Genomic DNA, 26769 nt, shown 5'->3' with positions numbered 1-26769 from the left:
TTTCACTTTCATGAAAAGCTTGAAGGATGTTAGGTTTTTTCCAAGGCTATCAAAGCTTTCACAATGAATTCCAAAACAAAACCCTCGTTTTAAGTTGTGTTTTAAATTTTATTTAATCGTAATTGAATCGTTTGTAATATCCATAATATGTAAATAAACAATGCAAATCCAAAGCATTAAAAAGTTAGCTTTCTTGGTTAATCGTAAATCATGATAACTTCGACGAATAATCACCCAAATTTCGGGTATTATCCTTATTTAAATTTATATTTATTTCATATATTATATTCGTGCACTTTGGCCCAACGCGAAATTTGTAAATATTTGCACTTTGCTTTTTTTATGTTTACATTAACGATAATTGCCTAAAAAATGTTTGAAATCTTATTAACTTGTAAGGTAATACATATTTAGGTTAGCGTTTATGTCACTGGTAAGTATAGCTAGAATAATCCTTTGGTCTTGGTTTCATGACGCGATGAAACGCATGTTTTGTAATTCCTTTATCGATAATACTTGATAAATGTTAAACTCGCGAAAATTGTTGCTGTTGCTTAGGTTAGATTGAAACTCGAATTTGCTAAACTTACGGAGCTGTTCTCGATTGGAAATCCGCCCTTTGAGAGCCAAAATCGAATCGAGAATAGATCTGATAAATTCGGTTTAACGCTAGAAGTGTGTATCTTATAGGTTTTTTTTGTTTTTTTAATTTTGCAATATAGTTAACCATAGTCGGTGTACAAGTGTTACAGTAGAGTTATTTGGTATGTTTGTTGGTCAAGATTCCCTTCAGTAGTTTTGATTCGGTGTGTATCGGTTCCAGTTTTGGCTGATATGCAATCTTTCGAAAGGTTTTGTGGGCTGACAGTTGAGTTGTGCGCGTGCCGAAACAAAACGACTTCCTAATGGTCAAATATTCAAATTGGTATCATCAACAATCAACGGTAACATCAAATTAGCTCATTGTTAATTCATCTAAATTCAGTTGGCTAAATCTATAAATTAAATTGAATAACAATTACGAATTCCGCAAATCCGAATACGTTTTAACATTATTGTCCTCTGCGTTTTGGTTTTTGTGTGTGCGTCAAGTAAATGTGCAATAACAACGATCACAATAACGAATACAATTAAAATGGAAAATGTAATACAAAAATGAAGGGGGAAAAACTGAGCATCAAGTGCGTAGGATTATTCAGATTGGACATTGGGCAGGCAGAGGTGGGTGGATGCTTCTGTTCGGTATGCAATGCCAAAGTATCGCTTCAGATTTTAATTATGCATATGGCGCGGTTTTTGCCTTTGTCCGTAGATGGCGAGAAAGTGCTAAATGCATAATTAATTAATAGTATTTAACACACTTGCCGCGTCCAGACTAAACGAGTATTTACACTATAATATCGAAATCACCCAAACGCTGCGTTTATAATTAGTTGGGAGTTTACTGCTGTCCCCAAGGATCCGCTCATCACTACTATCACACTGCCCTCGTTTTCTACATTAGGGCGCAGCGGTTCCAACGCGAGGGATTCCGAACCCCCTCGCCCTCGTTCAAGGCCATCGTCTTGGATCGCATCAGGTTGAGATCGGTGCGGATGCTGGGCCGTCGGGCATTTGGGGTCACCACCCCGCAGGCATCGCTGAATCGCCGCTTGATGGACAGCGCGTTCTTTTTGGTTCCACCTACCGCGGATCCGTGCGGTGGGAGGGGCGAGGGTGCCCCAAAGACAGACACCAGACGACGATGGTGATTCGGGGTCATCTCCAGCGGCAGATTGGAGACCGTGAACAGGGAGTGGAAAAGGTCATCGATGCGGTAGTTCTGACGCGCCGAACACTCCACAAAGGTGCAGCAATTGTCCTGACCAGCGATGTAGCCCATCACTTCGTCCACTTGCACAGTTCTGAAAGGATAAAACATTTATTGGGATTATTCAGCCTCAATCGTTTCAACAGGTGTCACGGTAATCTAAACAGAAGTTTGACTGTCTTGAAAGTCTAAAGAAAAAGTAGTGTGGCATTTCACAATTAAAAGAAATGTGGAAAAATAAATTCAAAAAATTAATTGTCATTATGCTTTTTGAAACTACCATATTTATTTTTTCCATGACACCTGAGATTCTTTATTGATTGTACTCACTTGAAGTCGCGATCACATTTATTGCCCGCTAGAATCATGGGTATCTTCGGAAGACTCTTCTTCTTGAATCCAGAGCCGGGATTCAGGGCCGCCCATTTGGTCTCCAGTATATTCTCCCGCAGGCGCACCACCTCCTCGAAGGACTCTCGGGAGTCCATGCTGAAGACGAGGATAAAGAGATCCCCTGCAAAGGGCGAAACCGAAAACCATAAAGAAAAGCATTAATCGTTGTTTGATTTTGCAAATGTAAATTTATTGCTTATTTATAGCCCCGCATCTATGACCTACGCACTCGCAATTTTCCAGACACTATATGAAGCGGTCCTGACATCTGAAGCTCATCTCCGCAAAGTTAATGTGTTTGAGATTGTGTGTGAGGGCTGGGTTGTTTAGGGTAACTCGGATAACCGAAAATGAAGCATAGGAAAATCAATAGCCGCATGCCACTGATATATAAATACCCTACTTATTATTTGCAATTCATATATACTTCCATACGCTTTTAGAAGTCAAAAGAAGTTATCGGGGAGGCGTGACTAAACAACAAGTAAAGAATTATTCTAGAGACCAGAACGAATTCTAACAAACGTTGAGGATAACCTTGGATATTTATGTATATCACTGCTCAAAGTGCCAGTCGTAGTAATGTGTCACTATTAATTTATAATGCTGATTATTATTTCGAGCCCTACCTAAGTATCTTCAAATAAATATGAATACCAATTCAAACTAATTTGTTGGAAATTAGTTTTAAGGTCTTAATTACAGTTTCAGGTTTTTTACTTCAAATATTAACGACACCCTTGATGACCAGGGAAAGTTACCGAAAACAGTGCCCACGCCATCAAATCGTTTCAAAGGGTATAGAAGCCAACTTTGTTTACCAGCAGCTGAGCCTGATTTTTATGATAATTTATAGGACATTAAATGGCACCCAATGAAGGAAGTCGGCAACTTAAGTGATAGAACGTGCGTTCGCAGCGTTTGCCGCATATCCCTGGAATGCCGCACATACATGCAACTATTTGGTGTCCAAGACGTCACACTCACCAGTTAGAAATGATAAACGACGCATTGCGGGAAACGGATGATAGCCAGAAGTATCCAAAATATCCAATTGGAAGACCTCATTCCGTATGCGATACAACTTGCGATGGAACTCCTCGATGGTCGGCGTGTAGGCCTCCTCGAACCGATTACCCAGGAAACGTGCCACAATCGACGACTTGCCGGCGCGTGATGAGCTGCATGGGAAGGACGAAAATTGCAAATCGAGATTGGATTTCAAGCTGTCGCCGTCCAGTTGGCAAATGCAGAGTAACGTCAATAAAAGCTCAAAATTAACTTGAATGGGCGCCATACACTCGACGGTTTTTGCATTGAAAAAAAACTTTCGGGTTGTGAAAAATCAAAATGTCAAGAAAAATAGGAATTGTTCAAAAAATATTGTTGTAAAAACGAAGTTGGCTAAGCTCTAAATATATTTTCAACTAGTTTATTTAAAATGTCAATTAATTTGAATTTCATGTTCCAAGCTAATGAAATGTTTTGACTAGTGGACAGTACTTTATAAGTTCCATAAGAAAAGTTTTAATCGATGGAAAGTACTTTATAAATTTATTTTCAGGATACATTTACATTTTCAACCGATAAAAACATTTTCTTATAGATTCTTTAACCGATTGATAGAAAACAGATACCGATAATTGTAAATTCAAAGAATTTTAGTTCATTTATTGGTTCACTTAACATTGGAATTTTTGTCGTCCTGAATGTAAGCACTCTTAAAAAGCATTTACAAAATAATAATAAATGCATTCAAGAATATAAAATATTTTGTAGAAATGGTATTTTCAAATTTGTTACGCCCCGGATTTTCTCAGTGCGAATCCACAGGTCGTATACGTACCCGAGCATGACCAGTCGATAGCAGTTTTTGGCCGAGGGCAGGCTGTCGTCGCAGAGGGACAATCCTGCGCCGGGGCCGTAGATGAAGTCGTCCGCCTGCTCGATGGCGTCCAGATTCGAGTGGTGCTCCAGCATGTGGGCCTGGTGGAGTTCGGCGGTGGTGACCAGGCGGTTGCTGGTCACGGCTCCGTTGCTCCCGCTCGCAGTGGTCTCGTCCAGAAAGGTGACCACGTGGACCTGCGGCGGGGAAGCCTCATCGGTGGTGGTTGTGTGGGTTGGATGGGTTGGATGGGTGGTGGTTGAGTGGATGGTGACAGCTCTGTGACCCGCTGCGGTGGGGTTTGTCTGCTGATTGCTTTTGCTGCTGTTGCTCCTTGCGTTGTTGTTGTTATTGCTGGCGCTGTTGTTGCGGCTGTTGGGTGTTGTTGTTGCTGTTGTTGGGTGAATGGGCACCTCATTTAGTGCCACATCGACATAGTTGTTGTTGTTGCTCCTAGCACAAAACCAATTTTTGCAGCGATACATTTTGACTGTGTCATTTCCGCCACTTTAACTGGTTGTCGTCGGCACCGCCGGTGGGTTAATTTGTGGCTACAATGCTGATGGTTGTGGTGATGGTGGTGGTGCAGCACCTGTTTTCCACGATATACAGCCTCGACAGCAAGTCAGTGGCGGTTGCAATTTGCATTTTCAATCATTCAACTTTGTCGTTAACAAGCTGACATTTGCATATGTACTATACTATACCACTACACCTCAAGCCGCCTTAATGGTATAACTTTATCCCGGGCGAAATGCATTAGTCGCGCGCTTCCTCCGCGCCAAACTGCAAAAAGATGTAAGGACGTAAAAATACATTCAGCTCGTAAATATATAAAAAAAGTTACGCCAGCTGCTCAAAGGAGAAAGCAAGAAAGTTACTGGCGGTAAGTCTAGGCGCGCGAAAAGGGGGGAGTCAAACATTTTGGAGGCCATTAAGCGGGGTAATTGCCTCAGGCCCATCCACACGAATAAACCACACACAAAAACCCAAAGGGAAAATAGGGGGGAAATGCAACCGTAAAACAAAATCCTCGACTACCACATACCCGTCACTCCAAAAACCAGATTATCTGCGGTTGGGAAAAGTCCTCTTGTTAGCCAAATGCAATGATAATCCGATTGTTAGCGAATTTACCTAACATTTGCACCACTTTGCTGCTTAAGTAGTGAACTTTGTGATTTAAATTACCTTAAGCCTGAGGGAAGCGAATTTCGGCAGCTTTTTTAATAAAACTGTGCGAGTGCAAGAAATAGCAAATTAAAAACGTTGGTAAACTTAAGCTGCATTTAGCTATGTCATAATTGGATTTTTGCTTAGAAGTTAACTTAAGAATTTATTTTAAGTCTAAATTATTTTTTATATTAAGAATAAGAACAATTGGATGACAATAATAAATTAACATTTTTAAATAAACAAAATATGTATAAAATTTCGGGACTTTTAAGTTCTAGAACATGTTTTAGTTCTGGACATTATAGCCTCCAAGTGCGATAGCCGCCTTTAATTGGCGAAACCACGAGTTCATCAAAGTCAATGAAAAGGAAATTTTGAAAAGCCAGCTGCACTCTTCACATTAAAAGGGCTATTGGGTTGACCGTAACCCCCCTCATTCGGGCCTTAATGGGCATCTTGCCGCAAATCTAATTAACTTTGTTTTAGCATGCTACGTGCTCCTTGTACATCAGCCGGAATGGCCACATTGGCTCAACTCATGCATATCGCATGCAGCAACAGCGGGCGGGGAAGGAAAAAGTGGGTGAAAGTGGGCGCAAAGAGGAAGTGGGCGGTGGGAAATCAGACCGGAAAGAGCCGTTACCGTTAATCGAGTGCACCAAGAGCTCGTACTCGCGTTCAGATTTCAGCTCATTTTCCCCGTTTTCGTGCACTTCTCTTTTCGGTCGACAGGATGGTGAAAAGAAAAATAGGCGGATGAGGGCTGAAATGCCTGCTTACAAAAGGAATTCGAGTGGAAAATTTGCAAGAAAAGAATTCACGGCATAGTATTACACACAGAATGCGACACTCCATCCAAAAAACACGAGTTCCAGTCCCAGTCAAATAAAGGCCATTTAGCCCAACTACTGGTCATTTTTTCATAATTGATTTTGGCTTGCGGTTGGGACGTCCTTTCATCTGGCCATGTGTTTGTAAGGGGGACAGGACTTATACACCCCCACACACACACAAATGGCTCTTTGCCTTGGCCGTAAGAGGAAAAACATACAAAAATGGCTGCGGAAACGCCTTGAGACAATGGCGACATTTGCAAGGCAATGTGGAAATGGCTGCTGTACAAAAACAGAAAGAATAATCAACTAAGTGACGGAGCAGTTCTGTTATTTGCCGAGCACCTGTGCAGCAGGTTTCCAGAGGCCTCCCCTAAAAAAGGGGAGATCTTTATAAGTGCAAAATAAAGTTAAGAACTCAAAACTTAAAGACAAAAGTTTGAGAACACATTTTTAGATAAAGTTAGTTTTAAAATATTAAGAGGAAAGGAGAGGGTGCCTCATATATTACTAGGTTTTTTAAATAATTCCAAATGTTTCCAAATGTATGCAATATACAATATTAAATAAACGTGTTTTATTTTAAACTTTTAATATTGTTTTAGTGAAGACTCTATTTAAAGGCTATAAATTTAAAATGAATTATTGCTTATTGCGTTGCTGAATAAGTTTTAAACTTTAAAACATATCTATTTCCTTAACAGCTCGTGAAAAATTGTATGCCTGAAGCAACTAAAGCTTCGAGGATGCAACACATCTGCACTTACGCAAAAGTGTCAATTACTTTCCTTTTGTCTCACCACTTGGAAAACTTTTAAATAGTTTTATTTTATCATTCTTCGAAAAACGTAAAAGGACAGAAAAATCTTTTCTGACACATCGATTTGTACAGACTCGTGATCGAAGGTATTTTAAAAATAATATAAATAGATGCGAAATAAACAGGGATATCTTGGAATGCAATGCACGCGTGAGCCCACACTTCGCTGTTGACAGATTACGATGGTCGTGGAGTTAGTTTGCGTATGACAAGTGCCACTTCAGGAGGTGCCGAGCACGTCTGGTTCACACCCCTTTGAATGGCTCCACCCCTGGATCCACTCCATTGGATCCTGCTGTTGCTTGCTGCCCCCACTATCGTTCCAATTTCGCCGCAAGAGTCTCAACAATTTCTCATATTTGTTTACAATTCGCGCATACAAATGCGCAAGGTTGTCCGCCAAAAGCACCCAACACCTCCCACTTGGCAAACATCGCCACCCATAGCCCCTTTCAATGGGCGCCTGCCATAAGTTGTCATGTCGCAAATGGAAACGTAGTGTAATCGACACCCAATCTAAGGAATACACAAACAAAAATTGAGGTTTTAAAAAAAAAGAACTTTAATTCTTTAATAATAATTTACTAACAATTTTACTGTATTTATTTTCAACTGATAATATAACAAACTTAAAAGCGATAACCATCTCTATTTTAAATAATATAAAACGTACTTTGTGCTTGAATGTTGTTAATTTACATAAATTAAACCTTAGGAAAAATCTAGGAAAAACCGTTTTACACAACAAAACTATATATGGAATTTTAATATATATGTTTCAAAACAGGTTACCTATGCAACCTAATGGAAATATTCAATGACAAAACTGGTTTATTTCCATGACTAATAGTTAAGCGATTCTTGTTATAGGCACTTTTAAAATATAAGCAAAATTTAATTAAGTTCAGACAAAGAACTTTTGATCAGCTAAAATGTGGACAAATATTTGGTTTCACAAAATAATGAAAACACTTTCTACAACAAAATTTAATTAGTTTGTGGACGATTTTCAAAATACACGCAACATTGATACTGAAGGTCCTCAAATATGTGTTTATAAAATAAACAAAGCACGAAATTAAACGCGGGGAACTTTTGTGAATGAAAATCACAACAATTCGGATTTGTTCAGGTGTACGCGTGGTTGAGAAAACTGAGAGAAAATTCGCCAAAATGCCAGAGAAGCGGAGAACAAAAGCTGGAACAGATTAGCTGGGTGAGAAACCGCAAGCAGTGAGCATCAATTACGCCGACAACATTGAGCGATAATCGAACGGAGGTTATCTGGGGCAGCACCTGGAGCTTGGAGCTGTGTGAAACTACCAAGTCGGGCTAGTCAGGTTGTGACAGCCTAGGGGAAAAGCTGTCCGGCAATGGAACAAACCACCAGCAGCAGTATGGCGGAGCTGGCCCAGAATGGTGAGGAAATGGAGACGGATGCCTCGAAGGTGCCGGTCCACCAGGAGTACGCCGAAGCCCTGTCAATATCCGGTCGAAGTGGAAAACGGCGCTGGAGCAAGAGGTGGTGCCGCGCCCGGGAAGTCCTAAGTGTGGGCGCCATTTTTATCGCCTTGTTGCTCATCATCGGCGCCATTTACATGCACTTAAGACAGAAGCATCGCCTGGGCCGACTGCACATTACGCTTAAGGATCGGGAAAGGGTGGATGATGGCCTGGCGGCGGAGGACGAGGACTTTCATCTGGTCACCGCAGCCGCAGTGGGTGAGTTCTTCAAGGACCCTTGTTCAATCACTGAGAGCACTTCCCCATCAGATAATTTTATAAGCGGGTTATATTCTTGGGGTGTTCTTTTTTTTCTCTTCCCCAGTTGACTGATTAGAATTGCCATTAGGAGAGCCAGCAGATCAGCGTTTCGAAATAAAAGCGATAAGAAATACATGCTTGTTTCATTGTATGATTTGTTTTTATTATGCCGCTTAGATTTTTTTATTCGATTTTTAGTAAGTCATTTCAATTTGTCATAGTCATCATTACTTTTCCACTGTAAGATTATAGTGAAAAAATAATACAAATCTTTACGACTACATAGAAAGTAAAAATAACACAAATCTATTAAACTATGTTCAAAACAAAATTAATTTGAGCTGAATTTTGGGCTAAGAGTGCTTTCAAGTAAATATGTAAATGTTACTGAGAATAAGTATATGAAAAGGTTTGGTAATTGAACTTCATTTTATTTTGAACACTCCTGCACAGAAAGGCTTATTTTAAGCACCAATTTATAGTTTGTTAAACTACAATTTAAAGTTTCTTTGCCCAAATGGCTAATAGAACATACCCAATTTGTAGTTGGTGTTATCTTAAAAGTTTTCAACTAAAACGTGAGGTCTAAGAGTTATTTAGCCCTGGGTCACCCCCTTCGCAACTATTCTGTTAGCTATATTGTGTGGTAAATGTTTTCGTTTAAACGGCTAATTGGGCCTGTCTTTGGAATGCATTTTGCAGCTGCCCAGACGATAACAACATTCCGGCCATCTCCTAGCTCATCGCAGCCGAGCGACGAGTGCCTGGCCTGCATGGCCACCACCGCCACGGATAATATTCCGGCAATCTGCGGGAACCGAGGGCGGGGTAAGGAGCCGTGCGGCATTTATCGCATCTCCCACGGCTACTGGCAGGATGCACTGCGGACAATTGACACGGACGACTCACTGGCACAGGGTAAGGCATACACTGAGATTCAAATTGAAATGCATTTTGGATGCTAAATTCAAATATGTGGATCAATCTTAAGCTTTTGTCAAACTAAAGACCAACGCTTATCTTATCAGGCACTCATGATTTAAGTCATCTACTATTCATTAAAGCAATTAGTAAGCAACACAGGCTATTAATGATTATAGCCTTGTTTGCAATTAAAAAGATAAACATGACCACCCCCAACATGTTTAAATATTATTTCGACAAAGCCAAAATAGCCAAAAACAAGAAAGAAAGCAAACTTCGGCAAGCCGAAGTTCATATACCCTTGCAGCTATTGCATGAATTAAATACTTTTGAAAATATTTAAATTATGATTTACTTGAGTATATGCTGAAAAACATTGAAACTATGATGATTTGCAGCTCAATTATAAGATAGTTATTTTATATATTTTTATTATTTCTATGGGAGCTATGTGATATAGACGTCCGATTTTGATAAAATTTAAACCATAATTCTGAAATAATTAAACATTGCTATATGTCGAAGAACTAAACAAAAAATTAAAAAACAGAAAAGTTATAATTTTTTTTTCATTTATTTTTCCGATTGTTCCTATGGGAGCTATATGCTATAGTCGTCCGATTTTGCTGAAAATTATAACATAATTCTGAAATACTTAACCATTACTATATCTCGAAGAACTAAACAAAAAATTAAAAAACAGCAAAATTATAATTTTTTTTCATTTATTTTTCCGATTGTTCCTATGGGAGCTATATGCTATAGTCGTCCGATTTTGATGAAATTTAAACCGTAAATCGGAAATATTTAACCATTACTAAATGTCGAAGAACTAAACAAAAAATTAAAAAACAGCAAAGTTATAATTTTTTTCATTTATTTTTCCGATTGTTCCTATGGGAGCTATATGCTATAGTCGTCCGATCCGGCTCGTTCCGACTTATATACTACCTGCAATAGAAAGACAACTTCTGGGAAAGTTTCATGCAGATAGCTTTAAAACTGAGAGACTAGTTTGCATATAAACGGACGGACAGACGGACAGACGGACAGACGGACAGACGGACAGACGGACAGACGGACAGACGGACAGACGGACATGGCTAGATCGACTCGCCTAGTGATGCTGATCAAGAATATATATACTTTATAGGGTCGGAGATGTCTCCTTCACTGCGTTGCAAACTTCTGACTGAAATTATAATACCCTCTGCAAGGGTATAATGAAGGATTTATGTTAAACCTTTTGTTAACATATATGCATGTTGGAAAATGTGAATTTTAATTTGTATGAGCTGTAATAAAAACTTTTTGATTATTAATTGGGGTATGTTACAACAACATAAATGTGTTAGCGTAAATATGTTTCAAAGGTACAAAGTACATACCAATTTTGAGCAAAAAACATTAAAATTTTGTGTAATATATATATTTTCATATTTTTTTTTAATATGAGTTGTGATACGTACACACAAAAAGTGTTGTTTTAAAGTGGCAGTCAATTAAAATATATATATTTCAATAATAAAAATTATTGCCATTGGTATGAGAAAAATAGTATTCTGTTTTAGATTTATTTAAATTTAAAAAAAAATTTCCGAGTGTAGCCCCTGTTGGCAGTCTGCCACAAGCGTGTAATGACCATCGCCTAACCCGTTCTCCCCACTCTATGCCCCGCAGACTACGAACGATGCGTGGTGGTGAAAGACTGCGCCGAGAGGATTGTGCGTGGCTATGTGCAGCGATATGGCTGGGACTGCAACGGAGATGGACGGATCGAGTGTCGGGATCATGTGATTCTGCACATGCGAGGACCCGGCGGCTGTCGCCGGCAAAAGCCCCTTGGGGAGGGGAATGAAAATCGCTTGGAAAACTGTTTGAAATACAAGGGCATGGTATAGAGCGGACGGCGCGTTTATTGTTTCAACTGCAGGCGCTGCATTATGGGTCGCCAGTAGAGGGTCAGCACAAAGAGACCTATGAACTCGTGGAACAGCAGCAGGGCGGCGAACTTATCATCGTATAATCCGGTCGCGGACCTCCTTCCTCCCATGATGCACTGCACATGATACATCAGGAACTGCAAGTGATTTGTGGTTATGCGGCGGACAGCAGCAGAGTATGAAATTCGGAATGCCCTTACTATCACCACAACGCAGGCGATTAAGGCCGCGAAGAGGTAAAATCCCCAAGACACATCAAGAACAGCGAATAACACCAGGAAATATAGGCTCAGCATGTAGGCTCCAGTAGCTAGAATATATAGGTAAAGTCCAGTACCTGTGAGGTCGTACTGTGGGTGGAAAGGATTTTGTCATTTTTCGGGGCTTAACTCTCACTTCCATACAGCCACTCACCGGCATTAAAGCAGAGATTAAAGTAGCAAACACAATCACCAGGGCGACAATTAAAAATCCAGCTAGCATATACAACATTCCTGAAGTTGCAATCAGTACACTGAGAGAAATCACCACACATTCCACCTGAATACGATTTTTTTAACCATTTAATGCTAATAATTTAATACCTAATAATTATTTCTTCTTTAAAGTAGCAACTTTTAAATTAAAAACTAGAAGTACATACATCTACATTTTTAAAATTATAAATTATTTGAGAGCTTGTCTAAATTTTATAATTTTATAGTTTAAGTAACGTTTCCCTACAATATATATAATTTAAGTTTTGGAACACCCATTCTGATTTAGCAAGTATAAAGTTAGATTTACCAATTAATTTTCTCTCAAGCAATGAAAATATGAATTATATAACTATTAATTTAGCTTACTTACTATAATCATGGTAATCAGCCAATTGACACAGGTCATTTTTCGCAGTGACTTGCTAATGGCAAATAGCAGCAGCAGGAATATACCAACGACAAAGCTGAGAAGCAATGCAGATGAGTGCTCTCTTACCAAATCAAAAATCCAATCTCTAGCAAAATTTCTTATTAACTTACAAAAATCAAGGATTAAATAACTGAAAATCTTACTGCAGCAACGTTAGCATCAAGATCCAATGTACAAATCCAAGCACGACGAACCCAGCAAACTCCAAGAAAACAGTTATTACGAATTTTCGTCGCTGCTCGACCGTTTCCGTGTAGTAAAACGGCCAGAAGCTGATATTTGCGTCGAACATGGCAGCAGATATATAGTTTAGTTTGATTTGGGTCGCCTGGAGCTCTGAGATATACGGTCTAGTCGGTCTGAGTTTCGTATCAAAAATTTACGCTTTTTCCCGGCACTAATTGCACATCAAAATGGGCCGTCCGAAAAAGCAAAAAGTTTCCCGAGCGAATTAGAGCAAACAATGCCGGCGATTCGACGTACATAATTGAACTCGACAAAAGTTTATAATCTGGCAGCATCGCGAACAAATTGAACAACAAGTCGCAAGTGTGTAATAATTAAAAGTTTGAGCAAAATGTTGCGGACAAACAAGTGGTGGGAGGGACAAAGTTTGGCGTAAGTTTTAAATCATTTAGCAGCGTTGGACTAATTGCTGCCATGTCGCATTAATTTGTTCAGACTGATAGCTGGCAAACAGTGCGTATGCGCAATGCGTTTATACATAGTTTTGCGTTATGGCTTATTTAATATTGACAAGAGGTGGCTTTTTCTAAAATTTGAGGATAATAGGATTTTCTAAGATTATTTTGAGAAATGCCATTAAATTCTTGATTCTATTATAAATTTAATGTAATTTGGTGAGTTTATTGACAAAGAGAAAATGTGCACTTTGCCAACTCTTGTAAGTATTTGCTTTTCATTTTGGTATGTGAAGCTTTTTGGCAGGACATCTTCATTTTCATGTTTTTCCCACGAATTCATATACTCTTTTTAAGCTCTAAACGTAAATATAAGAACCTACTGAATTTTAAGTTGCTTCTTATTTGAAAATAGTCTTTGTTTTTATATTTTTACCATTTAATTTTATTAGCTCTAACTTAGTACGCAGACAGTGTTTGTGTTAGGCCTTGCCTCAGTCCTAATCTGTCGATTGCATGACAAGTGTACATCAATTTATTCAATCAAATGTGCAAATAGCACATAATGCAAACAGAAATATTCCAAATGAGCAGACAATATATAGTACGGCAGGGACAATCCGATAAGACTGAGCGACTCAGACTCGCGATTCGTGTTCATTACTTATTGTCGATATCGAGCGCTGCAGATAAACATGGCTTGATTGTTCGATTGATTGATTGAGGACCGGGTGAACTGCTGAACTGCTCAATTGCTCAACTGCACAACTGCTCAACTGCTGAATTGCTGCCAACTCGCCACGGCCAAGGACAAAGAGTTTCATTTAAAAACAATTACGAATTCGGTTGAATAACTCGCTTCACGTCGATATTTTTCTTTTTCAATGGCCCGTGTCAAAGGTGTCGTTCATCGTTGACTGTTCAGGTTAAAAAAAAACAGGCGAGAGATGGAAAATGCCGGCGGGGGACATGGACTCAAAATTGATTGCTTTATTGCAGTAGTACTGAGAGGAGATAGAGTGGAAGATTTGGGGGGCAGAAAGTGGTGCAAAATTGATGGAATGCACTGCAAGTTGTGATAAGAATTTTTGGCGCTCAACTTGGAAACTTTGCTGGGAACTTTTTCAGCTGGCAGCCGGATTAGGTGCGCTCCTCTCGGTGTCCTTTGCAAGCCTCTGTCATTCATGAACTGCCCCCATCGCTCCCCGCCCGTTTGTTTGCATTGCCAAGTTGAATGAAAATGTCAAAAAGTCTAACAGCATTTGGCAAATGAAATTTACATGACATGGCCGAAATGGGTGCTTGGGACCAACCTGAAAGGGTTGCTCTTTTTCGCATGGACACTCAGCCAAGTCCCCCGGCAATCAAAAGTGTGCCACATAATTAAGTGTACATCAGAGATTAGCCACCGCCATCAGCAAAAACAAGCTGGCCGCTGTCCCGCGGGCGAATTGTCCTGTTCTTGGGCTTCATCTCATTCGAACTCATTCCCATTTTTGTCCTCGTAATTTCTGCAAAACGCCAGTCTTTGTGCGCATACTTAAACAGACATTGGCAATGACATGACCTACAACTGTTCCGACGAACCGCTTTAATGTCTCTCTCATGGCTGCCGGCTAAAAGCCGAGGCGCTTCATTAATTTTATTGCCACCTTCCCGGCCCTCCGCTTCTAGGCCGCCGGTTGTCTTTGCTTTGAAGTTTCCTCGGCTGTGGCAAAAGTTTTGATTGTCTGGCCACACACTCACATGCCACAAACATGCTGCACAGAAAATAAAAGCCACTTAAGTTTGTCAAGTCTGGAAGCAATTAGGTCTTTTAGTGACAATTCGTGGCATTCAAATGTAATGTGCTTAAAATAAACATAATTTACTTTTTCATAATTCTGTGTTTTACTAAGTTAGTCAACAATTAAGTTAATTTCTTGGGTCAATGCTTTTAATTTTATGTGCATAAAATAAACATTATGTTAAGGTTAACTTAGTTTCACAATTTTCGTAAATATATATTTTTCATAATTGCCTATTTATTATTCCTATATTTGTTTTAAATTAATGTATTACTATTTTGAGTCATTTTTAAAACTGCATTATGAACTTTGAAGCTGATATAAAGAGAAAGAAATTTACTTAATTTCAAATAATATTAGAACTGTTTTAATATCGTGTTTTCACAATAAAATATTTTTTTTATATCATTTGCCCATTATAACAATTACAAAATACATAAATAAATTGTTGTTTTTATTAAAATTATTTTTCCTCAGTGTGCGTACACACATGCCTTCATGGGTGTGTTTGAGCCAGCTCAAGTGGTTAAACGTAAAACTTTTTTAATTAGAGTTGTTTGCGGGCAGCGCATTGTGCACACAATTTCTTTTCGATCGTCTTCGTCTTCTTGGGCGAATAGTTTCGCTCTACTCACCGCCGGACAAGGAACCGAAAATTTGATGCCGCGGGAGCGAAAATTCCCATAAAATCGGCATCCGTTGCTCGCGAGCCAAATAAAATTCATGAGCCCTTGTAATAAAAATGTCACAGCAATGCAGGCTACAAAAGGCAACCATCAACGGGAAAGGGGTGGCGGTTTATACCTTCCATAGTAGAACATAAACGGAGGGGTGATGGTTTTTTTGGGGAGCAGCTGTCAACGTCGTCGCTCGACAATGACATTGGCTTACATTTTACAGTACCCAAGGAGCGCGACGGGGGAAGCGCATAAATTTCACAGACTTCTTTTGTGCTCTAGCCCCAAATGTAAATTCAAATTTTCACAGCAGTTTGCATTTATTTAATTTTACTATTATCGGAATAAAAAGGCTTTGCGCCTGATTAGTGCTTGCCGCGCGACCAAATGTGCTTTCCCGAAAATTAAAGGAAAATTAAATGAGGCCCGGGCGGCGTTGTGTAGCAAACCTTCATTGACACAACGTGCAAATCTAATTTGGAATTTGCCCGCTCCACCGCTTTCTCATCTTTTTTATAATAATGAGAATGCTTCAGACCCTTGATGGGTGTCCAAGTACAAAAAACACACTCACACAGCAGCACTTCCTGCAATCTTCCACCCTAGGCCGGCGAATATCCGCAGGATGTTTTGTTGCTCCTGCTTCTACACATGGAAAAAATATCATTGTTCAGCAATTTGGGTGTTTGAAAAGAACATGCTAACATTTTAAACAAAAGGTCACACAAAATTCCCGACCAATTTAGCTTCTTTCTGTAAAATGAAAACCCACTATATAAAGCTTTCATAATTCCACCAAAATTAAATTGTTAAGCTCTTTACGCTTGAATTCTTAAACAATATAGGTAGAAATTCCAAATTAAAAAAAATTTGTCACTTACATAATTGTGATATATGTCCGTTTTTTTTTGCTGTATTGCGCGCTCGTCAATGCGATTTCGTCAACGCAATCAGCCGGGGAATATCAACGAAACAGCATCGCGACGCCGGGAAAATACATTTTCCTGTTGTTTCTGCCAATTTTGCGGCTGGTGCCATATTTGCCTCCCTCGTTTTTGTCCGCATTCGCGCACTTTTCATCCTTAGCGATTTTAACGATTGCTGGCTCAAACATTCGGCACTCAATATACAGTTTGCAATCTAACAATATAGATGCCCATATAGCTGCTTTGCGTATCAATGAAGAAACCGTCTTTATTGCACATTTGGCAATGTGTACAACGCGGCGTATACGCATTTTACGGCATATATCGTTTAGCAGCTTACAGTGGTAAAGCTCTTAAGAGGCTTTCACGTTATGGAATATGTTATTAATAATATCCATTATATGCTTGAGCTTAGATGTAATAGATTTTATAACAATCGTAATGAAATTATTTGGAATTTCCTGGATTTCTAAGATTACATTAAATTCAAAAGGACTTCTTAATTTAAGGGAGTTTTTATAGTGATTATTATTTAACCGCTTTAAAAACATTTTATATTATTTAAGGCTATAAGCGCATTGTTCCCATTCTATTACCTTCAGGATTTAAGTTCTTCAATAATAATACAACTTAGTTGAGCTTTCCAACCACTGTGCACCATTGAAGACAAACAGTTTTTGTGGCTCTGCCGTTTCGTGTTCTTCGACCGCTTTTTTCGTATTTCGGTCAGGTCACATTTATGTTGTATACATTAATTATGGCTATTTACTTTGTCCACTTCGACTCATGCTGCCACTGCCAATTATGTGCACGAAATTGCTTATTATTGGATGATAAACACTCATACACCCGCACAGCCTTATGTACGCGGATAAAAACGAGTGTATAAAGGCGGCAAACGGCAGGTTAAATGGTGGTCAAAGGGCCAATTCATTTCTGGCCTAAAAGGCCCATCAGCAGCCGTTCTAACGAGGAAAACGAGGAAAACGTTTCGGGTAAACAAAAATATGTCATGTTTACTCAGCGAGTAGTCCTAGCAAAAGTCGTTTTTGGCTTTTTGTTTTTTTCCCATTTTGTTTATATTTTTATTTGTGTGCTACTTTGGCAGTTGTTGTCATTTGTATATGGTCCAGAATGATGGATGTTATTATAATGTCGACGGGGAGGCTTAGCCGGCGCCTGCCGTCCTGAGTGGTCACCGAAAACGCCTGACCCAAAAATCTCCAGTGACAGTTGTGTTTTGTGGCACAGCTTTGTCAGCGACTTAAAAATTACAACAATTTAATACAAAATAATGCCCGCTGCACAGCAATGGCCAACGACTAGCTTGGAGGAGCAGAACTGCGCTTTTCATGAACTATTTACCAACTAAAAGTGCTGTTTTTATTTTCCTTCCCCTGGTAATTATACTAATTGGTATCATGGCGCGACGGGCGAAAAAGCTGAGCTGCAAGCATAATGCGATAATTTATATTCCCTGACGGGGAATCCTTTGAGCCACTTGCCAGATGGCCACTACTCGCTCGGTCTCTCTTTGCGGATTACGACGAAGAGAGATAATTCCCGACTCAATTTTATTAAAACAACACTGGGATAATTCTTGCCATAATAAGACGGCGTTTCCACTGCACATTCGAATTAATTACGAATTAATTTCTGCCTGGCAGCTATAGGAAATTTTAAAATTGTAAATGTCTGTTTAAGTTTCCTGATGGCAACTTTAATTAAACATATCACCGAATTGCAATTAAATAAATAATTATTGCTTTACTTTTATTAAGACGAATGAAGCCGATTGAGTTAAAAATTAAAGCCTTATAACGCCTTCATTAAATTCATCAGTACTCAGGCCTCTAAAACCTACAGATTCATCGTAATTTTCAGTGATTTCATCAGAGAGATCATCAATATCCTTTACTGCGTCATATTCGTCGACATCCTTCCATTCCAAATAGCAAAAGAGCATCAGCATAATACAGAAATGACAAAATAGAACGATCACGGCAAATAGTCCGTCGGTGGTATATAGTTCCGCATACCGCCAACCTCGGATCAATTGGGCATGGTACATGGTAAACTGGGTACAGGAACTGATTGAAGGAATCCCTTAATTAAACAGATCACCTTACCATACAGACAATCACCAAAACCAGAGCGGCAAAGGGATAGAAAAATCCATCGGCCGAATCAATCATCATAAAGGTCATCAGCAGAAATATGCTCACTAGAAATATCTGTATGCTGACCATGAAAACGACAGCCACATTTGCGGTCAAATCGCAGGGAATAAAGGAGCCAATAAGCAGAGAGGTCATTATGAGCATTGCAGTTATGGTAAAGTATATCAAGAATTGCCACGCATCACAATAAGCGGCAAATGTGCAAATGCCAATTACCATAAGCTCTATCTGTAATCTGAAATATGGTTCATAGGAATGAACTACTTTTAAAATATACCTACAATGAGACATAATAGTACCCATCCAAGAATAGGCATATATCTCGCTTTGCGGACGAGCAAAAATAACGCGAGAAGTGGAACTGAAATCAGCATACAACACACACTCAGCCAGTACTTGGCCAGAAAGAAATTGGTTAATGGTTTACTGTATGAAGAAACACTTATGATTGAAGAGAAACATATATTTTAAGAAAAAACTTACTAATACGACACAACCTCCCATTGGACCAAAGCAAGCAAAAGTAAGACCACGAAGAGGAGATAAACCAGTACCATGTACCTGCATCTGGAAATGCGCTGCTCTTCGTGGGGCTCAAACTGCAGCATACTGGGGCGTGGTACAATAACAGGACGAGCTGGAACCAGAGGAGGCGGTGGTTTTTTGTGTGCAAAAGAAGTCCGGGAACTAGGAGACGCCATTTTGTGAATTAGCACCCCAAAATTATATAGAGCGGAGAAAATGAGTTAAAACGGGGCGAAAAAAAACACAAAAACACAAAAGAAACCTGACACGCAAAACAATTGTTGCTGGAGCATACAACTCACTTTACTGCCACACATCCGGCATAAACATCTGGCATTTTAAAGGGTATCTTCATGGTATTTCCCTCATAACAATACCCCAAAATTCCAGCAGATAACACACTCTGCGGGAATTTGCCGCCGCATCCAAATCAAATGATTACGGCGGCAACACATGACAGCCAACAGGGAGTTCTTTGAATTGAATTGAAGGACTGCTAGCCCTGTTGTACTCTGTTTGAATAGATTCTGTCGAATGATAGATGGCCCGATTTTCAATGGATAAATTTCAAGGATTATGGCGCAGGTTGATTTATCTACTTATATTTGAAGCTGGCTTCCAGTACCCATGCCCTTTGCATTTCTATATCGCTTTTGTGTAAGCGCACAACAATTTGTTACACCCTTAAATAAAGCTCATGTTCATGTAGCTTAAATTACAGCAGTTTTTTCAACCAGACTCCCTTTTGGTCTTCTTAAATGCCCCACATTTTTTATAATAATCGTTTGCCTTTTCGCTGGAAAGAATGCAAACATTATTTTTGGGCTGAAAAATACTTCTCAGAACTCTCATATTCTGCATTTGATATGCGCTTCCTGATGTTTTCGTATATTTCTTATATTCAATCCAAAATCAACAAGAATGTAATGAGTATTCGGCCTCGAAGAAGGTTTTAAGCCAAGTTGCACAACAGATGTGAGAGTCAAGCCAACCAACAGGGATCCCATAAATTCGTTCCAGTAAACATTTTTGAATTGTTAAAAAGATTTGTAGGAAAACAGGACAGGCAAACAAACTCGCACACACATCCAAATTCAGATTCCCATTTATGTATTTATTTATATATGCCCTAAACCGAAGCGGCTGTAAAGTTTTGGCCAAAGTGCTAAGAGATGTGTGAAAGGCTGCGAAAGGCTGCGACGGAAGTGAAGGACAGATGGGGGTGAAAGGTTCTTGCGGAAAGCGCCTTAAATTACTTTCTTTTTGGGGCGTGGGCGCAGCTGTTGATGGCTCCTGGATCTCGGGCATTTCTTTTTTAATTTGATGCTGATTCCTGATTTCAGAGCTGCGATTTCAGCCCACGTCTTTTCCAGGACTTCGACTTCAAAGCGTATTCGCATTTACCACTCAATTAGCAGGCTGAGACACGAACTGCTAACTAATTTATTAATGGCCAATGTCGAAATTCCGTTGCTGCCTTTAAATGACATTGAAAAATGGCCTAGCCGAGAGTATGTGTTTTCTGTTTAATGGCCCGACCGCCTTTTTCCCACTTGTGTGAACTCCGGGGGAACTGGCAAAAACAATTTAGATAAGCAATATGCAAAGCATGTGAGACTGCTGTTTGCTGGCGCATATATATATATATATTTTCTGCTGGTTTTGTTGAATTTTTAACTGCCGAAGGAGCAACATAATCAGCAGAGATTTACGGTCCTTCACTTACCAGAATACACGAGACACATGACAGCCGTTTAAAATTCAAGCACCAACTATAAAAGGAGAGACAAAAGCCAAGACAGCGATGCACTTAAGTGGTAGACCATAAAATATTTGGACCGCTTTGAGTGGGTAATGTGGCTGTACCGGAGAAACCCCAGAAAGTCTTTTTATGGGGCAGTTGGGCGTCTTAACATCAAGTATACGCCCTGCCCGCAGGTGTCCAGCAACAAATTAAAGACGGATCAACAATAAAATCAAATAAAGGCAAGGCAAATCGAATGAAATAGTCGTCCCCAAATTGCATTAGAAGAAATCACATAGCATAATGGCGCCGCGATAACAATGTCCTGTCGACAAATTTCGGCTCACCTGAATGGACAACAACTAACTCGCTTGTCCCTTGCAATTATTATGTGTGTTTTCTCTACTATCACCTTGGTCAGTGGATGTATTACCTGTCGGCACAAAACACACACAATACAGCACTCACACGCACACACACACACGAGTGATGATGTCGTTGTCCTCCAGGATGCGAATGCGTGTTTGTTGTGGCTTTCGCGTAAAAAGACACGGCTTTATGAATGAACAAACGGATTCCGAAAGCGCCTTTATTACAATTTTCGTTTTCTACTTTGCGGCTAAAACACGTCCGACTCGCAGGCCGACAAGTGATTATCTGAAGCGTATGCCAGTCGTGGCCAGGAAATTACTGTGAAATTCAATTGCCAACTCCGGCGACCTGCGCACTGGCTAACAGGCAAAGAGAGTTGGCTAACAGAGCAGCCGGGAAAAAAGAGAGCCCCAGATTATGTAGGTTGACAAGAAGTTAAACAAACAAAACAAAAGTCAAGCTGTATCATAAATATAATGAAAAGTTTTTGCCAGCAACAAGCGGGTGGTTGACTCATCTCCTTTTCTCCCAATGGATACTTTATTCTTCATCCAACTTAAATGTGAACACCACAACACACACAAAACAAATTTGACACTGTCTTAAATCGATTCATTACTTTTCTTTTTAAATTTAATATATTTAAAGAGTCTGTGTTTGAGGGATAAGATACATTTAAAAGTCTAAAACCTCTCATAAAATTTCTTACCTACTTTAATTTTAAGTATGCTAAAACTGGCAAAATTATAAAGCTTAAAATAATATTTCCTAAATAAATTCAAATTCCATAGCTGTAAAATGTTGTGTGTGCTAAAAAATGTTGTATAAAGTTTCTTTTTTTGGGTGCAATTTTGTCAGCTTGAATATTAAGCAAAAATTATAAATTTTTAATAATTTCGTGGCTTGTATGAACACCAACCAAATACGTTAAACGGCTGGAATTACAACATTTTTGACAAATTGTTTATTATGCACAAGAAAATTTCTACACCATCAAAATAGTGGGCAAAAAAGAAATTTCAAAATAAATACTGGCATTCAAAGATTCATGGAGGAAAATGGAAATCGTAGTGGAAATGCTGTTTAACAAAAATATATGTATTTACAAAGTCAAAATCCATTCCCGTACCCTTGCCCAGAGATTAAATAAGTCACCTTTAATGGTTTCCCAGGAAATCAAAATCTTAATTTCTTTCCGTGCAGTCGTGTGTACACATAATTAAGAAATCGTGCTTACTCCACGCACTTTGATTCAGTTGAGTACCGAGCTGAGAATTTGAAATGTCTCTGGCATGGCAAATAAGCTGTTGACTTTGTAATCATTTCATCATGTTTATCAAGTCGTTTATTGACCGAGGTCCTGATTAGCGGCAATCCCGCTGCGCTTTTGCTGTTTTTTTCGCCAAGAACGCGACTTAGCCGCGGCAATTATGAAAATAAGCCAGTGCCTCTGCGCTGAATGGCTAATGCTAATGCCTGCCTGCGACCCACTAGCACCGCCTCATTACCTCCAAAGTGGGCTCAACTGTTTTCACTTGTTTTTGTTGTCTGCGGTCTGCCGCGTGTCCTTTGCGGTTTGCGGCGTTGATTCAGGACTCACGACTCCCGGCTGCGTGGGGAATCCCCCGCTGTGGGGCAAGTGGGGCAAATGGGGCAAGTGCCCTGGCTCAGGTGAGGAAACTCAAAGTTAACTGCCACTGGAGAGAATGGGCAAAGCAGAGGACGCCCATCATATGCTCACTTTAAAGTATAACTTGTTACGAAATTCAAAATATTTCAGAGAATATGAAAATGCCTGCGGTTAGAGCTTCACAGTTGGTCTTTTTTGGTTAGCCACTTTTAATAGTTTTTTTTTTTCTTTAGCTTTTCATAAATCTAGCATTTATAAATAAAGACCAACGCAAACACAACCACCCCAATGCAATCTATCTCCCAAATCAATAATGGCAAAAGGATAACAAATAAGCGAAAATGAAAATATATAACATTTTCCATAGCCAGTGCGCTGGAATCAATATTTGCTCTTTGGATTAAAGCATCTTAATGGGATTTTAAACATATCTGTGATTTTCGAAAGGATATTACTTTGTTATTTTAGCATTTATTAACTTTTACGCGTATACTGATAATATTTGCTCTTTTGATTTAAAAATTGTGATGTGAATTTGAACATTATTGTGATTTTATAATTGGCTTTTCATATACCGACAGTTAAAAGCTCGAGGCTTGTTTTCACCCATTTCAGCAGGATCTGTATGGTGTGTTAGTTTAATTACCGCCGACAGAAAGTCAGCCATCGTATCTGAGAGATACGAAAGTATCTGCTGCCAAGTGGCATGCTTCACTGGCTCCGCAGGGAGCAAACTTATCGCTGCTTTTACCGCACACTTGGCGAATCAGTTTCGCTATCAATAAGTAAGCAATAATCAGCCGAGTGGCGTCCCAGTTGCAAGGGAATACCTTCTGCGGTGTAAAAGTCCCTCATGTGTGGGAGAACTGTTTGTAGTACGAACCACCGTAAAACACCGTAATGCAAGTCAATGAATGTGATTGTTTGCCGGGAAGTGCAAAGTGTTGAAAGGACTCACGCAGAATGGCAGTCAGACAGGATGGAGCCCACAGGAGTGCATTGCGTTGCCGCAGAGTGGCATTCAATTGCCAGGCGGCAGACAAGTGAATCAGCAGTTGAGCGGACAAACAAACAAACATACAGGCGCATTCAGTGTAACGACCACAAGCCCGGCTTGATAGCATCACTTGACAAGTCAATGGAACGGCTCCTGAATTCAAGTCAAGCGGCAGCTGAAAGCTGCAGCCCTCCACAAACAGACCACTGATTCGGTGACAATGCCATTTCGATCACAGTTGCTCAATGCACCTGAGGCCATCGGCCGTGTTTTCACTTTCAGTTTAAGCTGCGATTCGACATTTCATCAAAACTGTTAGATGACAAGTGATTAGCTTTTTGTAAAGGATTAAAGATTATGTGAAATGAGCAGAACAAAATTTGTAATGCAAAGCAACAAGAATTTTGCTTCATTAATTGTTAAATAAATAAGAAAAAAAAAATATATATATATAATAAATATTATATTATATTATAAATAAAATTATAAATTAAGTAGAAATAAACAAAAATGTGTAATGTTTAAGCCACTGGAAAGTGAGAAAGGTAAAACTTAGACCCCAACCAAAGCCCGTAAAACGTTTTGTAATCTAATGAATGGCCCTGCAGCAGATAATGGGCAAGTGTATTCATAATCCCTGGCAATTTCGCATTCATTAAAAGCCAATAAAAGTGAAAATTATAACGCTCAACTCCCTAGGATCAACCCACTTCGGCATCTAGCCAGGTGAATGGTGAATGGGCGCCCCACTTCATTAATTGCCCGCGTGGGTGGCTCGGCGAGTAATGGAAGCTAATGAAATAACAATTAATTGAAAAAAGAATGAGTGTGTACACGGAAGATGGCCGGCCATCAGCAGCCGGCCGATGGGTTTCAGGGCCACGGGCAAATACAATTTGTTTTAATTAATTGAAGCCACAACCGCACAGCGAACCTGATTTAGATGAATTGCCGGCAGTTCAGACGGGGCTTTGCCTCAGCCACCGGCTTAATGTCTAACTTGGCTGCCCAAATCCCACGGAAAAACATCAGATTTCGGATTCCGTATTCTGTATTCCGGGGCCAGAGCCACCGGCCTTGGACGGCAATCAAGCGTAAAATGATTGGCAGCCAGGAGTTGAAATGCAGCCCCATCAGATATTCCCATATGTCGCCCAGCACAACTATTAGCGTGGCTATCGATTAAATCCACCGCAATCCCAGAGTTTCAAAGTGCCAAAGTGCCACAGCCCAAGGGCTGAATCTAAGCGTGTCGTCAACCAGACGATTTGAGGACGGAGATTGTACTATAAGCATTTTTCTGGCAGCTACTTTCGAACTTCGGTCTTCCAGCATTTAAATATGCCAAGCAGTAATAAAAGGGTATTTTGGCTATCGTTTTGTTAGTGTGTTGACAGCACATGACAGTAAGTCAATAAGGCCAAGAAAAACTTGAGCACGTTTTTCGTTTATTACACAAATTAAGTTTCTTATAAAAGGTTTATTTTAATTAAAATTATTTTATTCAAAATTAGATGTATCGATCTTAACTTCAAATTATCCACATGGTGGCAACATTGCATATGATTAATATTCTTATGAACCCTATAGCAGCAATAAAACACCAGCCCTCCTGTCACAAGCTGTTAGGGTATCAATTAGTCAGGACCAGTCCACTCCCATTTAAAGCTCGCTTCTGGCAACGGAAAGTTGAACAAAAAACTTTGGCAAGCTAAGTTGCGCTTATGCTTATGTTTGGGCGAGTATGTAAATGTTGCCGGGGGCATTAGTATCGGTGTCTGCGGTTTCTGGGTGTGTGTGTGTGCTTCTGTGTATCTGTGTCCGTGTCAAGTCGCTTTGTATGGGTGCGGTAAATGCGGGTGAGTTGGTGTGTGAACCACAACATGTGTCGTCGGGCGTGAACAAAAGTGCTAAGAAAATTACATTTTGGCCGCTTGGAAGGGAGAAGTTCTCAGCCAGAGGCAAAGACCTGGCCTAATGCCTTAATACACCTAAAATTCGCTGTAAATCAGGGAGCTCTCGACTAATTTTCAGGTGGCGAGAAACCACTTGGCTTCACGAATCACAAGTTACTTGATCCCCACAGCAACAGCAGCAACTTACTCAGCGGGTTTAAATGGAAATTTTAAAATAAATGAGACGTTTGCCATATAAGAACGTATGAATGTGTAGGCATTGAAAAAAATGGAGATGTAATTTTAAATATATTTTTTTTTGTTGTCTTGTCACCATCAGTTTATAAAACAGACCACACATTTTTAAAGCCAAACTAAAATAATAAACCCAAATTAAAAATATCGAAAATATATACTATATCACAAATAAATTATACATTAAATATTCCCTCTTTTCAACTGCATAATTATAATAATTTTTTTTGAGTGCTAAGTGTCCGGAATGAAAGCGACTCCTTCCGCTTTTCGTTCTCCTGGGTGCTGCTGCTCATGTTCTTATGCAAAATTCACATCCACAACAATCGCCCTAAACTTTTTTCCACCGCTTTTGTTCCAGTTACAACGGGCGAAAAAATATGCAAAGCATGAAAAACGCGCCAATATATATCGCTGCGCGGAAATAATGCAATTTGTGTGTGAACTTTTTAACGCGCTCGTAGTTTTTTTTTACCCACTCACACTCGTAAAACTTCAAGCTGGAAACGCGAAATTCCCAAACATAAATATTTACGTACGAAATCGAGTCGTTTTCGGTGGATGGGGGTGGGAAAATCGAGGAGCTCGGAAAATCCAGCTCCTCTTACGAACAACAGACAACTGAGGACACGAGGACGATGCCTTTCAGTTAAAAAGCGCGAATCCTCTCATCTGTTAGCCAA

The 26769-nt window shown here is 39.6% G+C and overlaps 3 protein-coding genes across 9 annotated transcripts; 1 reads left to right on the top strand and 2 right to left on the bottom strand.

Moving 5' to 3' along the window:
• Positions 1 to 87: 87 nt before the first annotated feature.
• Positions 88 to 26700, bottom strand: LOC108146860 (GTP-binding protein Rhes). Of its 6 annotated transcripts, none has more exons than XM_017273083.2 (5): positions 26626 to 26700; positions 4050 to 4874; positions 3191 to 3384; positions 2141 to 2324; positions 88 to 1904 (listed from the first exon to the last, which is right to left on the bottom strand). In XM_017273083.2, the coding sequence occupies exons 2-5, from the start codon at positions 4571 to 4573 to the stop codon at positions 1496 to 1498; spliced, it is 1311 nt and encodes a 436-aa protein (XP_017128572.1). In that variant the 5' UTR covers positions 4574 to 4874; positions 26626 to 26700; the 3' UTR covers positions 88 to 1495. The 6 variants fall into 6 exon arrangements, with proteins under 6 accessions (XP_017128572.1, XP_017128569.1, XP_017128571.1 ...); XM_017273080.2 differs by lacking the exon at positions 26626 to 26700 and adding an exon at positions 21285 to 21599; XM_017273082.2 differs by lacking the exon at positions 26626 to 26700 and adding an exon at positions 21371 to 21599.
• Positions 8237 to 11512, top strand: LOC108146861. Of its 2 annotated transcripts, XM_017273087.2 has the most exons (3): positions 8238 to 8639; positions 9384 to 9599; positions 11286 to 11512. In XM_017273087.2, exons 1-3 carry the CDS (start codon positions 8291 to 8293, stop codon positions 11504 to 11506), a joined length of 786 nt encoding a protein of 261 aa, XP_017128576.1. In that variant the 5' UTR covers positions 8238 to 8290; the 3' UTR covers positions 11507 to 11512. The 2 variants fall into 2 exon arrangements, with proteins under 2 accessions (XP_017128577.1, XP_017128576.1); XM_017273088.2 differs by lacking the exons at positions 9384 to 9599; positions 11286 to 11512 and adding an exon at positions 8746 to 8832 and having other exon boundaries at positions 8237 to 8639.
• Positions 17574 to 19491, bottom strand: LOC108146579. Its single transcript, XM_041708499.1, has 5 exons — positions 19152 to 19491; positions 18968 to 19094; positions 18618 to 18890; positions 18297 to 18565; positions 17574 to 17739 (listed from the first exon to the last, which is right to left on the bottom strand). Exons 1-5 carry the CDS (start codon positions 19367 to 19369, stop codon positions 17574 to 17576), a joined length of 1053 nt encoding a protein of 350 aa, XP_041564433.1. The 5' UTR covers positions 19370 to 19491.
• Positions 26701 to 26769: the final 69 nt, after the last annotated feature.

The sequence above is a fragment of the Drosophila elegans genome, unplaced genomic scaffold (genome assembly GCF_018152505.1).
Source record: "Drosophila elegans isolate 14027-0461.03 unplaced genomic scaffold, ASM1815250v1 contig_208, whole genome shotgun sequence".
NCBI lineage: Eukaryota > Metazoa > Arthropoda > Insecta > Diptera > Drosophilidae > Drosophila > Drosophila elegans.
Note: the sequence above shows the minus strand (reverse complement) of the source record. Positions and strands in the feature narration are given on the sequence as shown.

Excerpts from the sequence above, each read along its gene's own strand:
- LOC108146860 (XM_017273083.2), bottom strand. The coding sequence starts at position 4,573 with ATGTATCGCTGCAAAAATTGGTTTTGTGCTAGGAGCAACAACAACAAC. Across the intron at positions 2,325-3,190 it reads TCGTTTATCATTTCTAACTG|GGGATCTCTTTATCCTCGTC; the intron begins GTGAGTGTGACG and ends CGCCCTTTGCAG. Across the intron at positions 1,905-2,140 it reads AAATGTGATCGCGACTTCAA|AACTGTGCAAGTGGACGAAG; the intron begins GTGAGTACAATC and ends TTATCCTTTCAG.
- LOC108146861 (XM_017273087.2), top strand. The coding sequence starts at position 8,291 with ATGGAACAAACCACCAGCAGCAGTATGGCGGAGCTGGCCCAGAATGGT. Across the intron at positions 8,640-9,383 it reads GGTCACCGCAGCCGCAGTGG|CTGCCCAGACGATAACAACA; the intron begins GTGAGTTCTTCA and ends TGCATTTTGCAG. Across the intron at positions 9,600-11,285 it reads GGACGACTCACTGGCACAGG|ACTACGAACGATGCGTGGTG; the intron begins GTAAGGCATACA and ends TATGCCCCGCAG.
- LOC108146579 (XM_041708499.1), bottom strand. The coding sequence starts at position 19,369 with ATGGCGTCTCCTAGTTCCCGGACTTCTTTTGCACACAAAAAACCACCG. Across the intron at positions 18,891-18,967 it reads ATATGCCTATTCTTGGATGG|CTTATGGTAATTGGCATTTG; the intron begins GTACTATTATGT and ends TTACAGATAGAG. Across the intron at positions 17,740-18,296 it reads GAAGGCGTTATAAGGCTTTA|CTGTGCCACAAAACACAACT; the intron begins ATTTTTAACTCA and ends TCGCTGACAAAG.